General features: G+C 38.7%; 1 protein-coding gene across 25 annotated transcripts in view; it reads left to right on the top strand.

The window, feature by feature from the left end:
- The window catches only part of DTNA (dystrobrevin alpha), a 342,834-nt gene that overhangs the window by 244,743 nt on the left and 78,379 nt on the right, over positions 1 to 19,712 (top strand). For all 25 annotated transcript variants that reach the window (XM_050941967.1, XM_050941964.1, XM_050941966.1 and 22 more), the window contains exons 5-10: positions 1,500 to 1,585; positions 2,979 to 3,133; positions 7,908 to 8,013; positions 10,411 to 10,577; positions 13,204 to 13,328; positions 18,843 to 18,923. In XM_050941967.1, the coding sequence (XP_050797924.1) occupies positions 1,500 to 1,585; positions 2,979 to 3,133; positions 7,908 to 8,013; positions 10,411 to 10,577; positions 13,204 to 13,328; positions 18,843 to 18,923 (720 nt within the window). The remainder of the gene's footprint in view (positions 1 to 1,499; positions 1,586 to 2,978; positions 3,134 to 7,907; positions 8,014 to 10,410; positions 10,578 to 13,203; positions 13,329 to 18,842; positions 18,924 to 19,712) is intronic.

Consider the following 19,712-nt stretch of genomic DNA (forward strand, 5'->3'; position numbering starts at 1 on the left):
AAATGCTGCCCCAATGTAATTTGTATCTTAACTGCCTTGAGGGAAGGTGCTGAGAAATCCAAAGAAAAAGTAAATTTGAAAATTTTGAGACCAAAAAAATTAATGCAAAAGAGGAGGAAATTTATTATTTTTAGTGAGATTGTACATTTTAGCGTGTTCATGCTTCTGCTTGTGATAGCATAATTCCTTTAAAAAACCTGTGCTAGGTTTTTTTCATACCAAGGGAAATGATTTTAGAATTTAAAACAGAGGGCTTTATAATGAAGATGGAAAATACTAGCTCAGAAACTGGAATGAGCTAAGGTAAATAATCACTGAGGTGGATACAGAATAATTGGTATGGAAATAGGTCAGCTGAGTTTTGCCTTAAAATGGTTCAGTGAAAAGATCAACCATTCATAAAACGTGTACATTACATATGGACACTGCAATGTACAGGCATGTTCCTTCCAAGGAGGAAAAAGATCCTTATCTGACTGGGACATGATGACATTTGTAGGAAAATTATTATAGAACTTTTTTTCCCTATATCGGATACCCTTGTATGTGTTAAATAGTGTTGAATAGAATAGAATTTATGTGAAATTAAATATGCCAGATGCTTAACTCCTTGATTTTTAACCAGTGGATTGTGCCAACACACCTGCAAGGAAAAGTGAGATTTTGCATGGCCATATGGGACTAGTGAAACCCTGTATAGTATTATGTCAGTGCCTCCAAAATGGTAAATTCTGACAGTGCCAAAGGGTGGTATTTAAAAAGAGGCTTTTCTTAAAAATAAGATGATTTCAACATAGGGCCTGATCCAAAGTCCATTGAAAATAAATGGTCTGCTGTTGACTTCAGTGGGGTTTGGATTGGGCCTTAAAGTCCATGTTGTAACTAAATGCCTTCTAAGATTACATGTAAATCAAGGGTATAATTGAAAAAGGCAAATGGCTTGGAACCATTAACTTGTACAATAGCTAACCTGAGTAACCACATGTTCTTTAGCCATTATCCTCATCCTCCTTTCCCCACTATTGCTTTTTGTACTCACTTGTTACATCCTGTTTCAAATTAAATTGTAAGCTTCTTGGGCAGGAACTGTCTGTATGGACAGTTCCTAACATAGTGGGGCCCTGATTTTGATTGGGGCCTTTGAGCACTACAATAGTACAAATAACAATTTAATAATAATAATAAGCAGCTTAATGCACGATGTGCTAACCAGCATTCAAATGTTGCTCTGATAAGCTTAACATTAAAATGTGCCTTGTTGATGCTCTTAGAGAGTCTCTGATGGCTTTACAGAGAAGTCTGCCATTGTATGTCCTCTTGAAAGAAAACAGTAAAAATATGAAAAGAAAAATGCGTTGATCTGAAGATTTTATTTCCAACTCTATGAACCTGTGTATACTATGTGTCTCGTGTATTATGTCATGTCAAGGAGATGCAGTTAAAATGTACATTCATGCTGGTGAGATCATGCCATATAACAACTTTTTATTATCTAACAGGGAAGGACATGGTAAAATTTCAGTTTTTGCTGTCAAAATGGCTTTGGCAACTCTTTGTGGAGGAAAGATCATGGACAAATTAAGATGTAAGTTTTGTTTTGTCTGTCGTTCATCCCTGTATTTGGTAAGATATCAAATTGTGCCAGAATGGTAGGTGGACCTGATGGGATTAGACCATGCTTATATTTGATGGGGTTTTGCAGAACCAATTTGCATCTTCAGATAAGTCCAGTTCACTGTTTGGATGGCCTCTCAACCAGTTTTGGAGCCAGGTCACATATGTCTAATTCTGATGAGTACAGTACAGATTTGATTTCTGTTCAGGCTGATTGGATTAAAAGATTATCATAAGTACAATCAAGTGCAGCAAATGTCTAGCATTATGAAGTATCATTGGACAATTTCCTCTTTCTTGACATCCCTCTCATTTTCACAGTTAGAAAAACAAAACAGTTTATACACTGTTTATATTTCCTTTCCAGAGGCACATGTCTATCCCTTCTGCTTTACAGGATTTATCTCATTTCCCAAACAAATCTAGCCAAGGTTTATTCTAGCTGCAGAAGCATTGAGAGACTTCCTTTTAGAATTCTTGTCCTTTGGGATCAACTTCATCTAGAATACAGTGCTCAGATCTCCCTTTTCTCTGATGTTGTGCATAAGGATAGCTGTTGATTCCCTGAGTCCAGAGGCTGCATGCAATGGCAGGATGTAGTGTGACACTGGTTTCCCAGCAGTGAACTGCTGCAGGGTCCTTCACTTGGAATTTCCCTCCAGTTGCACCCAGTGTGATATCTGCCATCTAGAACAGAGGTGGCCATAACAGCCTGAAAAATGATAATGGTCCCTTAGTCTAGCATCCCTCACTAAGTTTTGGAGCCTTTTAAACTTTTCACTTTCTTACTCGGGGGGAAAAAAAAGCCTACCATCAAGGAAAATAAAAAAAGAGTAAGATGCAGCTATAGAATGACAAATTGTTGTAATATTTACATGACAAATAATTTAAGCCAAAAAAGTGATAAGATTCAAGTAATGCATTTCAAATTTGTTGAGTGTTCTACATGTCCAAAAAATCATAAACAGCCGCATGAACTCAGGGCCAGAATGGCACCAGACAAAAAGTTGTAGTTGATGTTTTGCACTTTGTCAAATTTGGTTCCATTCAATCTGACTAAGTTACTCACTTATGTTATGCATCAAGCACCAGCTAAAAAGGAATGACACCACACAGCCACAAAAACAGGAATATTTTAATATAGAAATCTGATAGTTTTCTTACATGTGCATTTTTCTTTTGCCTCTGGCAAGTTAGGCTAAATTAAAGGTGCAATAATATTGACGTTTTCCATAAGCAGAATACATTATATAAAAAATCTCATTACTTTAAGTTCTGATCATACGTTTTGAACTAAGAGATCTGCAGTTTAAATGAAGTAAACCTCTCCTTTTCTTGCTCTTTTTTTGTCTTAATTTCCCCAGATATTTTCTCAATGATTTCAGACTCTGGTGGAGTGATGGTTTATGGAAGGTATGATATGTTTCTGCGGGAGGTTCTCAAACTTCCCACTGCAGTTTTCGAAGGTCCTTCATTTGGTTACACAGAGCAATCGGCAAAATCCTGTTTCTCGCAACAGGTAAAGAAGGATGGCCTCACTGACGTATGCTATTAGTCACATGACTAATCAAGTTTTCTTTCGTTTTTTTTCCTTCACACACACATACGTGCGCACACAGTCATGCTGCTCCTCTTTCTTGCTACAGTTGCGCATACATGACCTTATATCTCCATCATGTTGAAATCCAGTTCTTAAACCAAATATCTAATTGTTCATGTCTACGATGAGGCAACAGATACACTTGAAATGCTCCGGTGAAAAAGAACTGTTTCTCACCTCTTCTTTGTTGGAATGGAAGCCTACAGGCAACTGAACATCTGATTTTCCCTTGCAGAAATTCTTAGTAGGAGCCAAGAAAGTGCTGAAGTTACACAGAAAGGAATATGGCATTTGTCACAGCACATCAGACTGTGTGGATGCATTGAGTCTGATATCCTGCCAGTGGACTATACCTGATGCTTCAGAGAAGGGAGGGATGAACTAAAAAATACCCAATACTACATGTAGCTGATTGTGCATTGCTCTGTTGTATTGGAAGAAGAGAATTTTTTCCTGTGAACTGCATTGATTTACACCCCTAGAAAAATATTTGATTAAACTTATCTTAACACCCATAAGAAATTCAGTAGTGCAATACATGCAAAGTAAAGGAAGATGTTGAGGCTGAGAAGACATTGGGAAGAAAGCGGTGTTTTTCTTCTCTTCTTTACTGTTAAAATATAGATCTGGGGCTCCAAAAGGAATTTATACTTCCTATTTCCCTGGCAGGCATGATAAACATGATATGATATATATTTATCTTCCTATCAAACTGTTATCGCAATAGCAGAGATTTAAAAAATTAAATCTAAAGTTGTGGAACTAAAATGTGTCCTAACTCTGTGCTGTTGCTTGGACAAATGTTGTTCCACAATCTAGTGACATGGGGATGTTTACTCACTACTAGGGTATCTCCTTCTGGACACATCTAGGAATTAGCTCTGCCAGCCAGATGCCGTCTTCTTGCAGTTCCTCAGCCTGTCATCTCACTCTCTGTCTGTAGCCCCTCTCTTGCACTCAAGAACTGCAGTGCCTCACCTTTGTGGATTAGTCCTCCTGCCAAGTTACAGTAGGCCTCCCCTTCCAGGGTAATAAAGCTAGTCCAGTTGGCATCTCCATGGCTCCTATGCCACTTCCCAGTGGCTGGCAGGGGAACCCAGGCCCATCCTCTATACTGGGTACCAACCCAGGGACTCTATAACAAGCAGTCACGGTCTGCATAGTCCTCCCCTTTGTGCAGGGCCGGTGCAAGGATGTTTCATGCCCTAGGCAAAACTTCCACCTTGCACCCTCCCCCCCCGCACCCCCACCCTGAGGCGCTCCCCCCTCCGCCCTGAGGTGCCCCCCTTGCAGCAGCTCTCCACCCCCCACCCTCCGCTGCAACCTGGGAGGCGGGAGAAGTGAAGCAGCCATGGCATGCTCGAGGAGGAGGCGGGGCAGGGGTGAGCTGGGGCTGGGAGTTCCCCTGCGTGCCGCCCCCCACTTACTTGCTGCAAGCAGCGCTCCCCTGTCCCAGCTCCCTCCGCCTAAATGCTGGCTGCAACCGGGGCAGCCGAAGATCCGGCTGCTGCGGTTGCTGCCAAAGAAAATGGCGCACCCCAAATCCTACTGCCCTAGGCAACCGCCTAGGTCACCTAAATGGTTGCACCTGCCCTGCCCTTATGCTGTTTCCATGGGCTTCTTCCTACCTAGCTCTCACAGGCTTTCTTTCCCCCACAACTCCTCTGGGGTTGACCCTTCTTCTAGGGCTAGAACCCCAGGGTTTATTCTCCCTCTTGGCTTTTCACCTGCCTTCCTCTGTCCCTGCAGCCTCTTTCTATTGCAAACTTCCTGACTTTATAATCCAGCCTGCTCCTGCCCAGCTGAGCCTCTTGTTCAGTTAAACCTGGTTCTTGTCACAGGTACAGCCAGATACCCTAACTGGCCCCTCAGGCCCATGTTAACCCCATCAGGGCCTATGTGGGGTACACAACCCATCACCCCTCGCCTCACAGAGTATATTTAGTTTCAAGTTTCCAAGCTATTGATTAAAAACTGCAGGAAGAAAAAAATGACTTTTAAAGGTATGGAAATTACTTTCAGTGTCCTTTTAAGGGACATTGCTTCTTTAATCCATAAAATCAGTGACCACCAAAGGAGTGCAGCCATAAAGCTGTCAGCGAAGCAGAAATTACTTTATTTGGTACAAATCAAGTTTTAATTTATAGCTAGGGCCCTACCAAATTCACGGCCATGAAATATGTGTCACGGACCATGAAGTCTGGTCTCCCAGCGTGAAATCTGATCTTTTGTGTGCTTTTACCCTATACTGTTACTAGGTTATAGATTACCCTTACTGCTGGTTGTTACCCTCTGGAATAAGCTTTGCTGAGCGGGAAACAGGAACGGCTAACATCTCTGTTTCATTGGTTGCAATGCTCTGTGATACACCAGTAGCTGACATAGATCAAGTTGTTTTTTATAGATGCTGTCTTTCAGATAACCTACTGAATGAACAGTAACCGGTTTATTAAATATTACTGTGTTAGGTTTTAGTATTGGTACGCAGACACTGAACAAGATTGTTTTTAATAACATGTGCCTTAGTTAGGATTCAGTGTCACTGACCCAAATTATGACTGTGGGAATTTGTTTACCCAATTTATAGTTACTATGTAACTTAATTTTTTTACTAATTTGTTTTTTCCTTGCCTTGTTGTTTGCTTTTTCTTTGGATTTCTTTGTTTGCTGGTGGTGGCTCTGCCTTCAGAGCTGGGCTACCAGCCAGCAACTGACGCTCTCAAGCTGCCTGCCTCTGAAGGCAGTGCCACTGCCAGCAGCAGCGCAGAAGTAAGGGTACCAGTACCACAACCCCCGTACAATAACCTTGAGACCCGCCCCCAGTAACTCGTTTTTTGGATCAGGCCCCCTACAGTTACAGCACCATGAAATTTCAGATTTAAATAGCTGAAATCATGAAATTCATGATTTTTAAAGTCCTATGCCCCTGAAATTGACCAAAATGGACAGTGAATTTGTTAGGCCCCTATTTATAGCTCCATTCCAAAGAGAATTCCATTGTGGAAGAGCTGTGCTTGCCTCTGCATCAGTTTGCTTGTTCAGAGCACCGCTGTGTGTGCAGCCAACTTAGTCCCTCTCTAGGAACAGAGAGAACACTTTACGCTACTTGATTATTTATGATATGGGAAATTGGATGATCTTTCATTCACTAGTTTTCTTTCTGCCCTTCTCCTCCTCTTTTCAGCTCTGCTGCTGCTAATAGTGACATTTGTTGATGTCAATGGTCAGCAAAGCCATGGCAGACATCCACAGTAGAGTCCTGTCAGGCAAATCGTTATTCTGTGAACTGGTGCTTAACACAGAGTTCCTGTTTATTTGGGAAGAGAGCACTCATTCTCAGGTGTATAGTAAACAGATGTTAACCATCCTATTAACATGTTTATTGATACGGGCTAATTTTTGGTACTGATGCAGCTCCTTATTTACTGTCAATGACTTTCAGATTAAATTTGTAAAGTACTGAACATTTACACTTTTTAAAATTGCAAAAAAAAACCTGGGGATTATTTCTAGGGGACACTAATGTCTAGAAAGGTCTTGTCTTTTTATTAGATGAAAAACTGAGTTTCTGACTATATCTGTTCATTAACTATCCCATGACACTTTTCACAAATGTTAGTTGGGATAGTTACATGGTGCCTGTATATATTTCCTCTCAGGTACAGTTTTCTTCATTACTTTCACTCCTAAAACTGCTGTATAGTGACCCTGTGCGCTGTTTAACAGCTGCCATTTCACTAATGAGGTTAAAATGATGGTTTGTACAATCGGTTAATATAGTCTGAGAAGCACTTTGGGATCCAAATGAATGCAATAACCTATACAAACAAATATCACTGGTTTTAATCTATAAATATTCCAAACAGGACTCAACATTTATATATGATCATTTTCTTCATGGGAAGGCATTAGTTCTTAATTTCTGTCAGTAAGACTTACTGTCCGTAAGTCTGTCGCATACTATGAGAAGTATATTAAAAGGTAAAGAGTCTTAACAGTGGACACATCTCAGAGAGGAATCTGCATAAAGGTCTTAAAAATGTGAGAATAAGATTTGAGTTAAAAAATTTTCAGAAATGCACGTGTCTCATTTTCCAAAACCAAAAAGACGTGGGTCACTTAGGAGTCTAAGCCTCACTGAGGAACAATAGGACTTAAACCTCTAAGTGTCTAAGTCACTTTTAAAAATGGAATATATACACTGTTGAAAATTTTAATCTGTCTTTATTTGTCCTTTCATTTTTTTTTAACTTTAGCAGATATTTGGAGTGGTATCTGTCACTCTGTGGATGATAAATGGCTTTTTGTTTGATGCATGTGCATTAGATAGGACCAATGGCATATAGTAATATGAACAGGTTGCGAAACTGATGTATTCAGGAAGGATCTTTCTTGGAGGACAAACTTTAGGTCAGAACCCTTGAAGTGAGTGATTACTTAATAAATGGCATCAACTCCCTCCATGAAGAGAACTGTTGCTTACAGGTGGCAGACATTATAACCACTACTGCCTTCATCTTCTGTTTTTACAGCCTTTGGCAGTGTCATTTTCTTCTCGGTTTATGGCTTGAGGTTTAAGAACTTAATTTCTTCATTCTCAAGTAGTTTTATAAAAACATGTTCAAGTCACCCTGATTTCTGTGGTTACTGTTATTTTTTGTTTGATTGTTTGTTTTTGTGTTTGTTTGAGCAGAAAAAAGTCACATTAAATGCTTTCTTGGATACTCTCATGTCTGACCCCCCGCCACAGTGTCTGGTCTGGCTACCACTTCTGCATCGATTGGCAAATGTTGAAAATGGTAAGTAATGGCTGCTCACCAAGTTTAGTTAAAGAATAGCAGTTGCAATGGGGACATCTAGGATATATATCATGAGCTTCTCAGTTTATGGATGACATTATAAGAGCTACTGTACTGAGGTTATCGATTCCAGGTGCCATCTTATAGCTGCTAATCAAATAGGATGCCTTACTGTCAGTCATTCCACTTGTAGCCTTGTTTAATTTTTTTGCTGTGCTCTGGATTTTGTCCTAAATGTTTCCTCGCTTTCTATGCCCTGGATAGCCAGAGAGCTACAGCAGGCAGCCCACTTGTGCCACACCCACATTTGGTGAAATCAAAGACCATGACATTTATTAGCTATGACATAACAGCACTAAAGGAGGAACAGCAAGGCAGCTCCTTCCCACACAATCTACCTGGTAGGCTAAGTCCAGTGCAGGTTGTAAACTAGTGGCCACAATGTCCAAGTAGTCCTTAAAAGGAGGACCTAACACCTCCCTGCAAAACTATCTATCCAAGAGACAGGAGCAAGAAACCTCAGATCCAACCTTCTTTCTCTCTTATGTGAAGGATGCAGATTTAATTGAGGGGGTACCTCTGACCCAGACAGTGAATCACTCCCCTGGTTCTGAAATGTATAGATTCAGAGATTTTACCGTCAATGTGGACCATTCTGATCATCTCATCTGACCTCCTATGTAACACAGACCATAGAATGCCACCCAGTAATTTCTGTATCAAACACACAACTTCTGTTTGGGCAACTTGGGAAAGGTTGGCAGGTAACCACCCTGCTCACAAATATGCAGGACTATTGGTCTAACCCCACAGATATAGATTCCGTAGCAGAATGCAGACACTGCAGCAGCATTGTAACGGCAGTTGCAACCACAGAAGGACCCCAGTACTGTGGGTTCATTCCATCCTCTCTCCGCCCCTCCAAGCCCTATATATTTCCCCAAATAGTTCTAGCAGATCCCACACAGTTCTCTTATGCAAAGCCATCTCTTCTACTGTGCACATTGACCTGTATTCCGACCTTAAACAGGAAGAGGATACATAATAGGAAGTACAGTTTCAGTGTCTTACTTAGCAAAGTATACCTGCTCCTAAGATGGTATTTCCTCCACATGGTTCTTAAGAGGAGTTTGGCATCTAATCCTTTGCAAATGTCATTGACAATATATCCTTTAATGTTATAGATCTAGAAGGAATGGAAGATTTAAACCCAAGGAAACATGTTAAGCCTTTATATTTAAACATTCAATTAACAACATGAATAAATCTTCAAAAAACAATTAATTTTGCTTCCCCATATTTCCCTTGGTAGCCAGGGAAAAAATCCTCTCTATTTCTTTTTTGAGATTCTCAGTCTAATGGTGTAGCTGCTAAGTCAAGGAGCAGACATATTTGAAAATAAACGTAAGAGCCTCACTTTCTTAGTCTGGAGGGATGAGGGTCGTTGTGCAGAGGATTTTCTGTTATTACTACCAGAGTTCATTGGGAAAATGTTGCCAGCTCATTTCCTCTCGAGTGCTCCCTCCCACCTGTCCATAGAGCATAACTGGAGCTTCAAAGGGGGATGCATATATGTGTTCAGTTGCAGATAAATACAGTGTACATGCTGTAGTGTGCAGAGACGGGCAGAGGCAGTGGGAGTGCCAAGTGGTGGGAGAAAAACATAGCTCATAGCAGCATGAATAGTAAAAGATGCCATAAATCAGTCTAATATTCGAGGGCAGTGCTTCCAGGTGATGCAAATTCCCTTATTATATACTTTTGGTTGGAATGATGGACAAAATGGAGCCCATTCTTAGGGCCAGATTTTCAAATGTGGGTACCAAACATTGAGTGCTTAAATCCGTATCTAAATGTGTTTAGTTAATTACATCAGGTGTAGGTGATTAAAATAGGTATCTAGATGCCTTTACATAGATTTAGGCACCTAACTTTCGGCACCCAAGTTTGAAAATGTGACCTCTGACCCTTAGGCTCGCCAACTCAACTGCTAATGATAACAGTAAAAACCTTCACCTTTCCAGAATAGCAACCTATTAGAGTAAGGTAGATTTCCTTCTAATTTGCTGTTTTCCTCTGTAATAAACTCAGTTTGCTTTGTAGTTTAAACACAGTTCTGAGGCTGTAGGAAGAACAGTCCGTGTTGCTTCAGAAGTGATAAATGATTTGGAGTTGGGAATTAAGCAAGTGCAGTTTGTACCATGGAAGAGACCCACAAAAGACTTGTGAAGTTTTCATATATATATTTTCCTCAGCCTAAGACCATGAATGGCATTTGATGTTGAAAATTACTGCAAACAAAGGAAGGTTTCAGTCACCATTTGGGGCTTCATTCTTAATCTTGTTCTTATTGTTTCTTTTGTTTGTTTTTGTTTTTTAAATTTCTCTCCCCCGCAGTCTTCCATCCTGTTGAGTGTTCCTACTGCCACAGTGAGAGCATGATGGGATTTCGCTATCGGTGCCAGCAGTGTCACAATTACCAGCTCTGTCAGGACTGCTTCTGGAGGGGACATGCCAGTGGTTCCCATAGCAACCAGCACCAAATGAAAGAATACACATCGTGGGTAAGGGAAGGTTCATGCATTGCTACAGACTGTTTGAACTCCAGCAGTCAGAGAGAGAATCCCAAGGATGGAGTAGGAACCTTGGCCAATTCAGTAGTTTTATATTGCAAAATATAAAACTTTGGTGGCCAATTTAGATAAGTATGGAGAATCCACAATTGTGGTCCTTATTCACTATTAAGCTCTGAGACAAGAATTTCTTTTCTGAGAGTGGATTTCAGCAGTCTGACAGTTTAATACTGTGCTGGATGTCAGGACAGCTACAGGAGGGTCTTGGAATATAATGCTATTTTCACAGTAAGTTTTCCATTTTTGAAGGACCCACAGTAAAGTATTTGTTAGCCTTTCTCTCGCTTTCTCTGATTCATATGCTAATGATTACATGTAAATGAAATTATGGGGACTATTGAAGTATCATTCATCTGTCCCTGAAATCTTTTTTTTTTTTTGAGGAACTAATTTAAGTAAGTGTGTATGTGTGCGTGCACGCATGTGTGTGTTCAATATATATGTATTATGTTCCCATTATAATAGCATTTGAGTACATTTACATAATTACACCAATAATAAATCATACAACCTATATTAAGTAACAAAAATAACCACCCACCTTTACTTCATTTTAAAAAAAAATCCACCACTTATACCCAGCTGGCACAAATGCTTCACCAAATAGTTAAGCCTAGCAACTTCTCTCTGAAATCTGGAAAGGTGAAACAAATTTCCAGCAGAGGTCCCGTCACTAAGAACGTGCCATCTTCAGAATTCAAATCCGGGGACCCTCAGCAGATGCACTTTAGCTGATCTCAGATGTCACAGTGGTGCATTGTTGTACGGGGAGAGGAGTGGTCTTTTAGGCAGGAGGGATGCAGACCACAGTGTGTGTGGATACATTTTTGAACCTAAGTTTTCAGAACCATATTTAAAACAATTAAAACTCTGGTTCTGTGAAAGTAGCTGCCTGCCTAATGATGATGTTGCACAGAACAAGCAAGGGTTAACTATAAAAGAAATGCACTGTTTGATGATCAGTATGCCAGGCACATGGCTCTACTCTGCCTCACAATAGATCTAGGTGCACAAATGGCCTCTGGGCTCTCACTTTGTGGACATGGATAACTTGAGTTTAGATTCTGGATAGGAGAGTACATGCCACATGGCTCTTTTTCTCATCCCTTAACAAACAGTGTATTTGTAGAATGATAGATCTTTCTTGCTGTAGGAAGTGTGCTGCAATGGTAGGGAAGGAATCTGGTGATTTCACTTGAAAGCTGTTTCAAAACCTTGCCAGACACAATAAAAAGCAACATATGAATACATGTCTAGTTGCCCCTGCCACCCAAATGTTTTTTTTACTTTCAAACTGGAGTATTTCAATTCAAATCTGAAATTGCCTTGCTACTATGTACATGAGTGTTATTTCTTTCCAAGCAGATTTGATAACAATGTCCTTAACTCTAACTGTGTATGAATGTTCTATATATTGGGCCTAATCTTAAAAGTTAGGTACAGACACACACCTGGGGTATGCCTAACTCATGCAAATATCTCAGGTATATGTGTAAATTGGAGATGTCCAATAGAACTCAGTTATGGTGAATTCAGAGTGAAACTCCATTTATAATAGAGTGAGAGTCCTAAATTGTTCAAATTCATTGTGTATAATTTGGAATTCCAATAATAAAAATACTTCATATCCTGGTCACAGGGTATATACCTTCCTTATGAGGGTCTCAAAGCACTCTAAAAACTCTAGCAAATTAATCTTGATACCCCTTTTTGATAGGAAAGTAGTATTACCCCCATTTTAGAGATGGAGAAACTGAGTCATAGAGAGTTTAACTGGCTTGGCCAAAGTCATGCAGGAAATCTGTTGCAGAACCTAGAACAAAACCCAAAACTCACAGCCCATTGCTACAACCACACAGCCATCCTTCCTTCACTTAGAATTAAGCTGTTATCTGGGGATTACTTCACTATGAAAGAGTTTCACTGTATATAATATGTCATTATGTTTATAAAAGCTGAAGATTTAGCTGTCCTAGTGCATTAAAACTAGCATTACATTGTGTTGCCCTATGAAGACTTGTGGGATCCCAGGATTCAAAGCTTAATGCCTGTTTACACAGTGAGAGCAGAGATGTTCAGTTTTTTGGGAAGCAATTAAAGCTTTTCAGTCTCTTCTTTTAGCTTTCTGTCTCCAAGTCCATGAAACTCCATCAGTATTGTGTCTGAAATGTCATTTTCAGAGGCAGCAGCTTCTAAGGCAGACAAGAGAGAAGCTTTAGTTTAAAACATCTAAAGAATGAAGGAAGCTAGTGAAACACTAGTGAGGAGGGGACGGAAAGAATATAGTGCACTGGCTTGTATACATGCCACTAACTTCGAAGAAACAGTATTTCCCAGGGCATGATCCAGAGCCCACTGAAGACAATGGGAATCTTTCCATTGACCTAAATGGACTTTGGCTCATTGGACCCTTAAAGAAAGGCATAGAGTGAGGAAAAAGTTAAGAATATATGATTGTAAGTGGTAAGGTATTGTTCTGCACTTCCTGTAGTTTCAATGTAGCAACCGTTTGCACCTTACTTGTCCACATTACTTTTACCTTCCTTGTTCCTCCCAGAAATCACCTGCTAAGAAGCTAACTAATGCACTTAGCAAGTCTTTAAGCTGTGCTTCCAGCCATGAACCTTTGCACCCAATGTTCCCTGACCAGCCTGAAAAACCTCTAAACCTGGCTCATATTGTGTAAGTATCTGTGTGCTGTAGAGAAAGTAACCTTTGTTCCAATTGACATGTACAGACTGTGTATCTCCGATGACTCTGAAGGAAATGCATGATGACTGTTTCATGTCTCATGCAATGAATCAAGTGCTTTGTATAAAATCACAAGAAGGGGCTTTTTGTTAGCGTGAATTTACTTTGGTGGTCCAGGCCACATTTAAACTATTGAAAAAAACATATGGATGATGTTGATACAGGTGACACAGATATGGGACACAGTCATAAGTGGGAGAGAAGAGTGTGAAAGTATTTACATTTTGTGTCGTTTTCTTGGTTTAGTACATTTAGATTTATTCATGATTCGGCTCTCTGGATTTATTCTCAGGAGTCTCTAAACTTCAGCATAACATTGTATTGTCTTGAACTAAGGTGCCAGACAAGAGGTGAAATCCTGGCCATCTTGAAGTCAATGGCAAAGTTCTTAATGACTTAATGGAACCAGAATTTCACCCGAAGTCTTAAAACAATGCAGATGAATTTTCATCTTATTCTAATCTTGGATTATAGTTCATTGATCCTTTTTAATTTACTCAATACTGTAGTTTGTCTCTAAGTTTTCCCTTTCACTCTCTTTTTTTATTTAAAGTTCATATAAACTAGTCATGCTTTCCTCCCTAGCAGTCAAAGAGCTCAAAGCAGAAGGAAGGCTTGATTTGGATACAATATGGAAATTGCCACTTCAGATGATGTAGCATTCATTGAAGGGCCTTCATCATCTGTGCTAATAGTAGATCATATATTGTCATCTGACTAGATAACATTGGCTTCTCTGGTGACCTGTGCTTTCTTGGTCTCATGTGACCTAAAAGTGACACTCTTTCCCAGGAATTCAAAGCAAAACTAAAGTAACAACTGGAAAAAAGTTCCAAAGCAATTAGATGATCTGAAAGGATTTAAAAGATATTTATTGTAAAATACTTCTCATGAAAAGTGCTGCAATCATTCTAAAAAAAAAAAGTCAGTCTTTTAACCACCTCCATCATGCTGCTGACTGAAGCAGCGGAGGCAAAAACCATAGAGGCCGTGGAAACCCTCTCTTAGCCTGCTTAGACATTTTAAAAATAAATCATGCTGATGTTATTCTTTGGGTGGTCATAATAGGAGTGGTCCCTCTTTTTTAAAATGTGAGGTATCTCATACAGATGTTTAATTTTGTGTGATGGTTACAACTGATTATCTCTTAAAATAAATGTACTGCTTTCTTGTAAGGATGGAATAGAGGCATATTGTACTAAAAAACAGAATTAGATGTATTTGCTCAGATACCATGGTGATTGGCATGGTATAAAAGCCGAGAGACACAGATAGATAGATAATTTCACATGCAGAAACTGGGCATACTTCAGAGGGATAGGAGGAGGTCATGAAAGTGAAATTAAAGCCTCTTCCTCATGCTATCTAGAGTTTTTCATTGTGGGACATTAACACTGGCTCCAGTAGGAGGATCTACCTATATTCTGATATGAGAGACAAGGTAGATGAAGAGGTATCTTTTGTTGGACCAACTTCCAGCAACTTGGTCCAATAAAAGATATATTACCTTACCTATCTTTGTCTCTCTCTTTTATCATGGGGCCAACACGGCTACATCAGCACTGCAAACAACTACAATGAAAAACTTTTTAAAATAATTCTAACAAATTTATTTCAGCGTGAGCTTTCGTGAGCTACAGCTCACTTCATCCGAAGAAGTGAGCTGTAGCTCACGAAAGCTCATGCTGAAATAAACTTGTTAGTCTCTAAGGTGCCACAAGTACTCCTGTGCTTTTTGTGGATACAGACTAACACGGCTGCTACTCTGAAACTTAAAATAATTTTGTTTCACAGCATGATTGTAGTACTCTTCAGCAACACTGCAAATATATATTCTTAGATAGCAGATAACATGCTGCAATCATAGTAAATACTGGATTATTATGAAGAAATTCAAACAAAGATAGGGAAGGGAAAGATACAGTAATTGAATAGAATCTGTTCCAAAATCTTTGCTGTAAAATTAGGACCTTGTCTTCTTTCTAAATACATAGATATAATTTAGTGTGAATGAATATAAGTATGAGAGATAATCTATTTTATTTTTATGGCACAGTTTCTCCTTATTGTTAGATTGAAAGCAATATAACTGTATTGAGTATAATGACACATGAATGAAAAACCTGCAAGTCGTGGAAATAGCATGATCTACAATGTAATTCACATAAATTAACTGAGAGGAAAGATATGCTACAGTAACTCATTGAGAATATCTTCTTGCTGGCATGATTTTTATTTTTAAATGTAATGGAAGATAAAAAGTAACAAGAGAAACAGATCTGGGCAAGAATTCAAGCGAAAGGATTTTTTCCATATACATTTAATGGTAGACTTATGTGACAAAGGAGTCCTCTGTTCTCAACAGCGCTACTTTAAATAAGGACAAAGATCTCCTGTATTGCTGTGATTTTTTTATTTTTTTTAAAGGTAGTAACCCTCCTTTTCATTGTTCACTTCTTACCTTGGAGTACACAGAGCCAAAGAGCTGTCTAATTTTTCAATGTTATGGGCCCAACTCAACATTTCTAATTAAAACTGCAGTATAAGGCAAAATGTATCAAATATACATGTCTACAGACCATTCACAATGATGCAAGAAATAATAATGTGTGTGATGATAGTCCTAAAGGGGGACTCTCATGAGATTTAAGCTGATGTGGGGACTTTTTTGTGGTATTTTTGTCTACCCCAAACATAATTGCCAACCAAAAAGCCCCAAATATAAAGAGATTCAATAGCATTACTAGCATCATGGTGAGATTATCAAGTGCACTCAACAGTGGTCTGGCTTTGCTCCCACTGAGGTCAATGAGGCCAAAACTTTTGGAAATCTCATCCATAATTTTGTCATTTAGTGTGTTATACCATATATTACTCCTGGGGGCATTCTGTGCCAAAAAAAATTAAAAATACTGCACACAATATTGTAAAATTCTGCAAATTTTATTTGTCAAAACAACATTAAATAATCCTGCCAGTTTCAATTATTTTGGTAATTTATTTCAAAATACCTGTCAGCACGTATGTCTGTAACAATAGAGAGAGACACAAAAATTCCCCTAAGAGTAGAGTTAAAGAAACCCCATGACAACCCAGTTCCTGTTTCTCTACCCCCTTCCCCCACCCCCAGAGCGCAATCAGGAGGCCAGACACCCACAACCCCTCTCCCCCAGAACCCAGCCATGAGGTCCCCGCAGCCCAGACACCTGCCCCCTCTCTCCTCAGAGCCTAGGGAGGCAGAGGGAGAAACAGCCTGATGCTGGGTCTCAGGCTTATATGAAGTTTCCTTGCGCACTACTGTCTCCTTCCCTCAGGGTGTGTGGGGAACTGCAGCTGCCGGGAATCCTCTAACTCCCTCCTCGCCCCCTGGCAGTGTCTTCTATGTGTGAGCTGGGCTCTGCCAGGTCCAGCAGCCCCAAGTGGTGACCAACAGCACTGCAGCCAATTTCTATGGGGGCAAGGAAATTTCTGCAAAATTCTGCATTGGGCAGTGGTGCAGAATTCCCCCAGGAGTAATGTATATGGGTAGATAGGCTTGGCAGAATTTTATTTTTATAATATTAACTAAAAATACTGGCGTTTTATTTTTAAGCATTTTTTCTATTTTTATCCATTTACATTTTCACGGTTGGGGGAAATTAAAGGGGGAGACAACAATTATTTAATGAGAATAGATATGGAGATTCAAAAAGTTAAAGATTTGTAACCATTAAAACACAAATTCTCTACATCACATATCAAAATAAACAAGGTAAATATCCTTAAATCAAACTCTAATAAGTTCTCAAGCAGCATATTTCTTACGTTGCCCATCTGTAAATTTCCATTATTATAGATGGAATTTTTTTTGTTGGTTTGTGTGTATACAATAACATTGACATTTACCAACATTTCTAATTTAATCCTTCCAAGCCGATATATAAAGCTGTGTGAATATCTGATGTTTGTTTCTTTCCTTGCAGTACCAAAAAGTAAACAAAAAATGTTTGGGGTCAAATGAAACATTTTGTCCAACCTAAAATAAAATGTTTCTTTTTTTCAGCTTTTTTATATATTTTTTTTAATAAAATTTAAGTAAATTTCAAAATGAAAAGTCATTTCAAATCAAAAAATAAAAACATTTCTTTCTGAAAATGTTGAAGTGAAATGGTTTTTTTTTCAGATTTTTTTGACATTTCAACGAATATGGCTTGTATTTTTTTTTAATATAAGACTATTCCATGTTCATGGGTCAACCTCTATATACCCAGGAGGTTGTAAATTCCATAAACAGCTGCAGAGCTAAAAAATAGGCATCCAAGATTAGAATTTGTCTTTGATTTTTCTAAAAGGTCTGCTATACACAGCTCTGTCACATCAAATATCCACTTTCTGTATTTAAACACACACACCATGTTAAAGCTGAACTTGAGAAAAGTGATGACAAATACTCAGCTGAATGAGTCAGTAGCTTTAAGGAGCTCACCCTGGCAAAGCCTGAATTGGTTTCAATGCCAGTTTTCTTGATATGAGAATTGACAAAAAAACAATGGCCTGTTTTTATCCATATTCATTTCAAAATGCCATCTTCATTAATGGTCTCTTTTTTCAATTTCATTTTGGCTGCAAAAGAGATACCTGGTAAGTATTTTATTCTCTTTTAGTACATTTTTTTTTTGGAGGGAAAGAAAAACTTGTAACAAATTTTATTACGTCTTCATTGTTGATCACAGAATGTTTAGCAGATTTCAGCACCAAGTGTTAATAATCTTTGAATAGTCCAGTGTTTTCATTGTCCAGATAAAAAATAAAATGCAGAACATATGTAAATCTCATGTAGCTGATATGAAATGCTAACTAATACCGCTGTTCACTGGCACCAGACAAATTTCCAGTTTAAAATTCCCAGGCAATTAGTATCTTACCAATTAAACAAACTAAAAAACTGAGAATTTTTTTCTCTAATCTCAGTTTCAGTAACAATAGTAATTAAATAATATCAGGCAGAAAAGTCATTTTTTAAAGTTGACAGTGTCCCTTTAAAGTGATTACAGTACATTATTTTATAGTCTGAGATAGGGGTGGGGAGTTGACTGTTGATAGAGGTTCACCATTTTTGTACTAATTATATTTTATGGGGCATTTCAGTGGACTTGGTAAAAATGCTGCACGATAAATTATATTGCCAGAGTAGGAAAAAGAATCAAGCAAATTGTTCAAAATGTACCTCAGAACATAAAAACCTGATGTTCATTTATCTCTTGGTCCTGTTATGGCTTTTTATCCCCCGTTTTAAAAAAAAAACTAATAACTCTTTAGTTTGGAGCGATTAGTTATTTATAGCAGAAGATATTTGCTGTCAGTTTACCTTGAGCAAGAATATCATTAATCTCTATGTGGAAATACTATTGCTGATGGTTTGTCAAATACAAATAAAATATGCTTAGCTATTTTGCCTTCTTTTAGGCCTCCCAGACCTGTAACCAGCATGAATGATATGCTATTCTCCCACTCTGTTCCCTCAGGAAATACTTTCACAAACAGAAGGTGAGTGCTCATCCTTTCTTACTTTAAAACAACCCACGTGAATGGAAAATAAATCCCTGATTGTTAGGTTCTTTGCATTTTACTCAATGAAAATGTTAGTAGAACACTGTCTCAGAAATATTCCAACCTTTTGTGGACTGAGTTTCAGTTATTCAGATGGGAAGGCCACATTTTAAATGAGTGCCCCTGAATTTGGGCACCCAGTTCTATGTTGGCATGCTTACGTGGGCACTTAGGGTGCTACAATGCACGTTTGGGTGCCTAATTTTCATTATAAGTGCTAAAATGTAGAATTAGGCACCCTAATTTAGAAGCTGATGTCTCAGATCCTAAGTCATTAGGCAGTGTTGGGCAGGGAGTAGAAGTTGGGATGTGAGGGCGTACATTGCGATAACAAGTTAATATAATAACTTGTTGTCTTTGGAGATCTGAGTTAAAATTTCAGCCATGTCACTAATGGAAATGAGTTTGGTGTTCTAATTTAAATCACAGAAACTCTTTGGAGGATAACTAAAAGAAAAAAGAATTCCTTGCATTTTTACTACACTGTATAATTAATCTAGCTAGCATTTCAAATTTTGTGTGAGGCTTATAAAAGTTGGTCAGGGTAGTTTTTTTGTAATAGAGTATATTTAACATCCAAGGATATGTTTCTTATACCCAGTGTTCACTTGGTATTAACTAGAGATGGAATTGAGTTGAGACCACCAGGACCAAGCACTAGGGTGACCAGATGTCCTGATTTTATAGGGGCTCCTGTAGTATTTTACAGTCCCAATATTTGGAGTT

Source organism: Gopherus flavomarginatus, chromosome 2 (genome assembly GCF_025201925.1).
Source record: "Gopherus flavomarginatus isolate rGopFla2 chromosome 2, rGopFla2.mat.asm, whole genome shotgun sequence".
NCBI lineage: Eukaryota > Metazoa > Chordata > Testudines > Testudinidae > Gopherus > Gopherus flavomarginatus.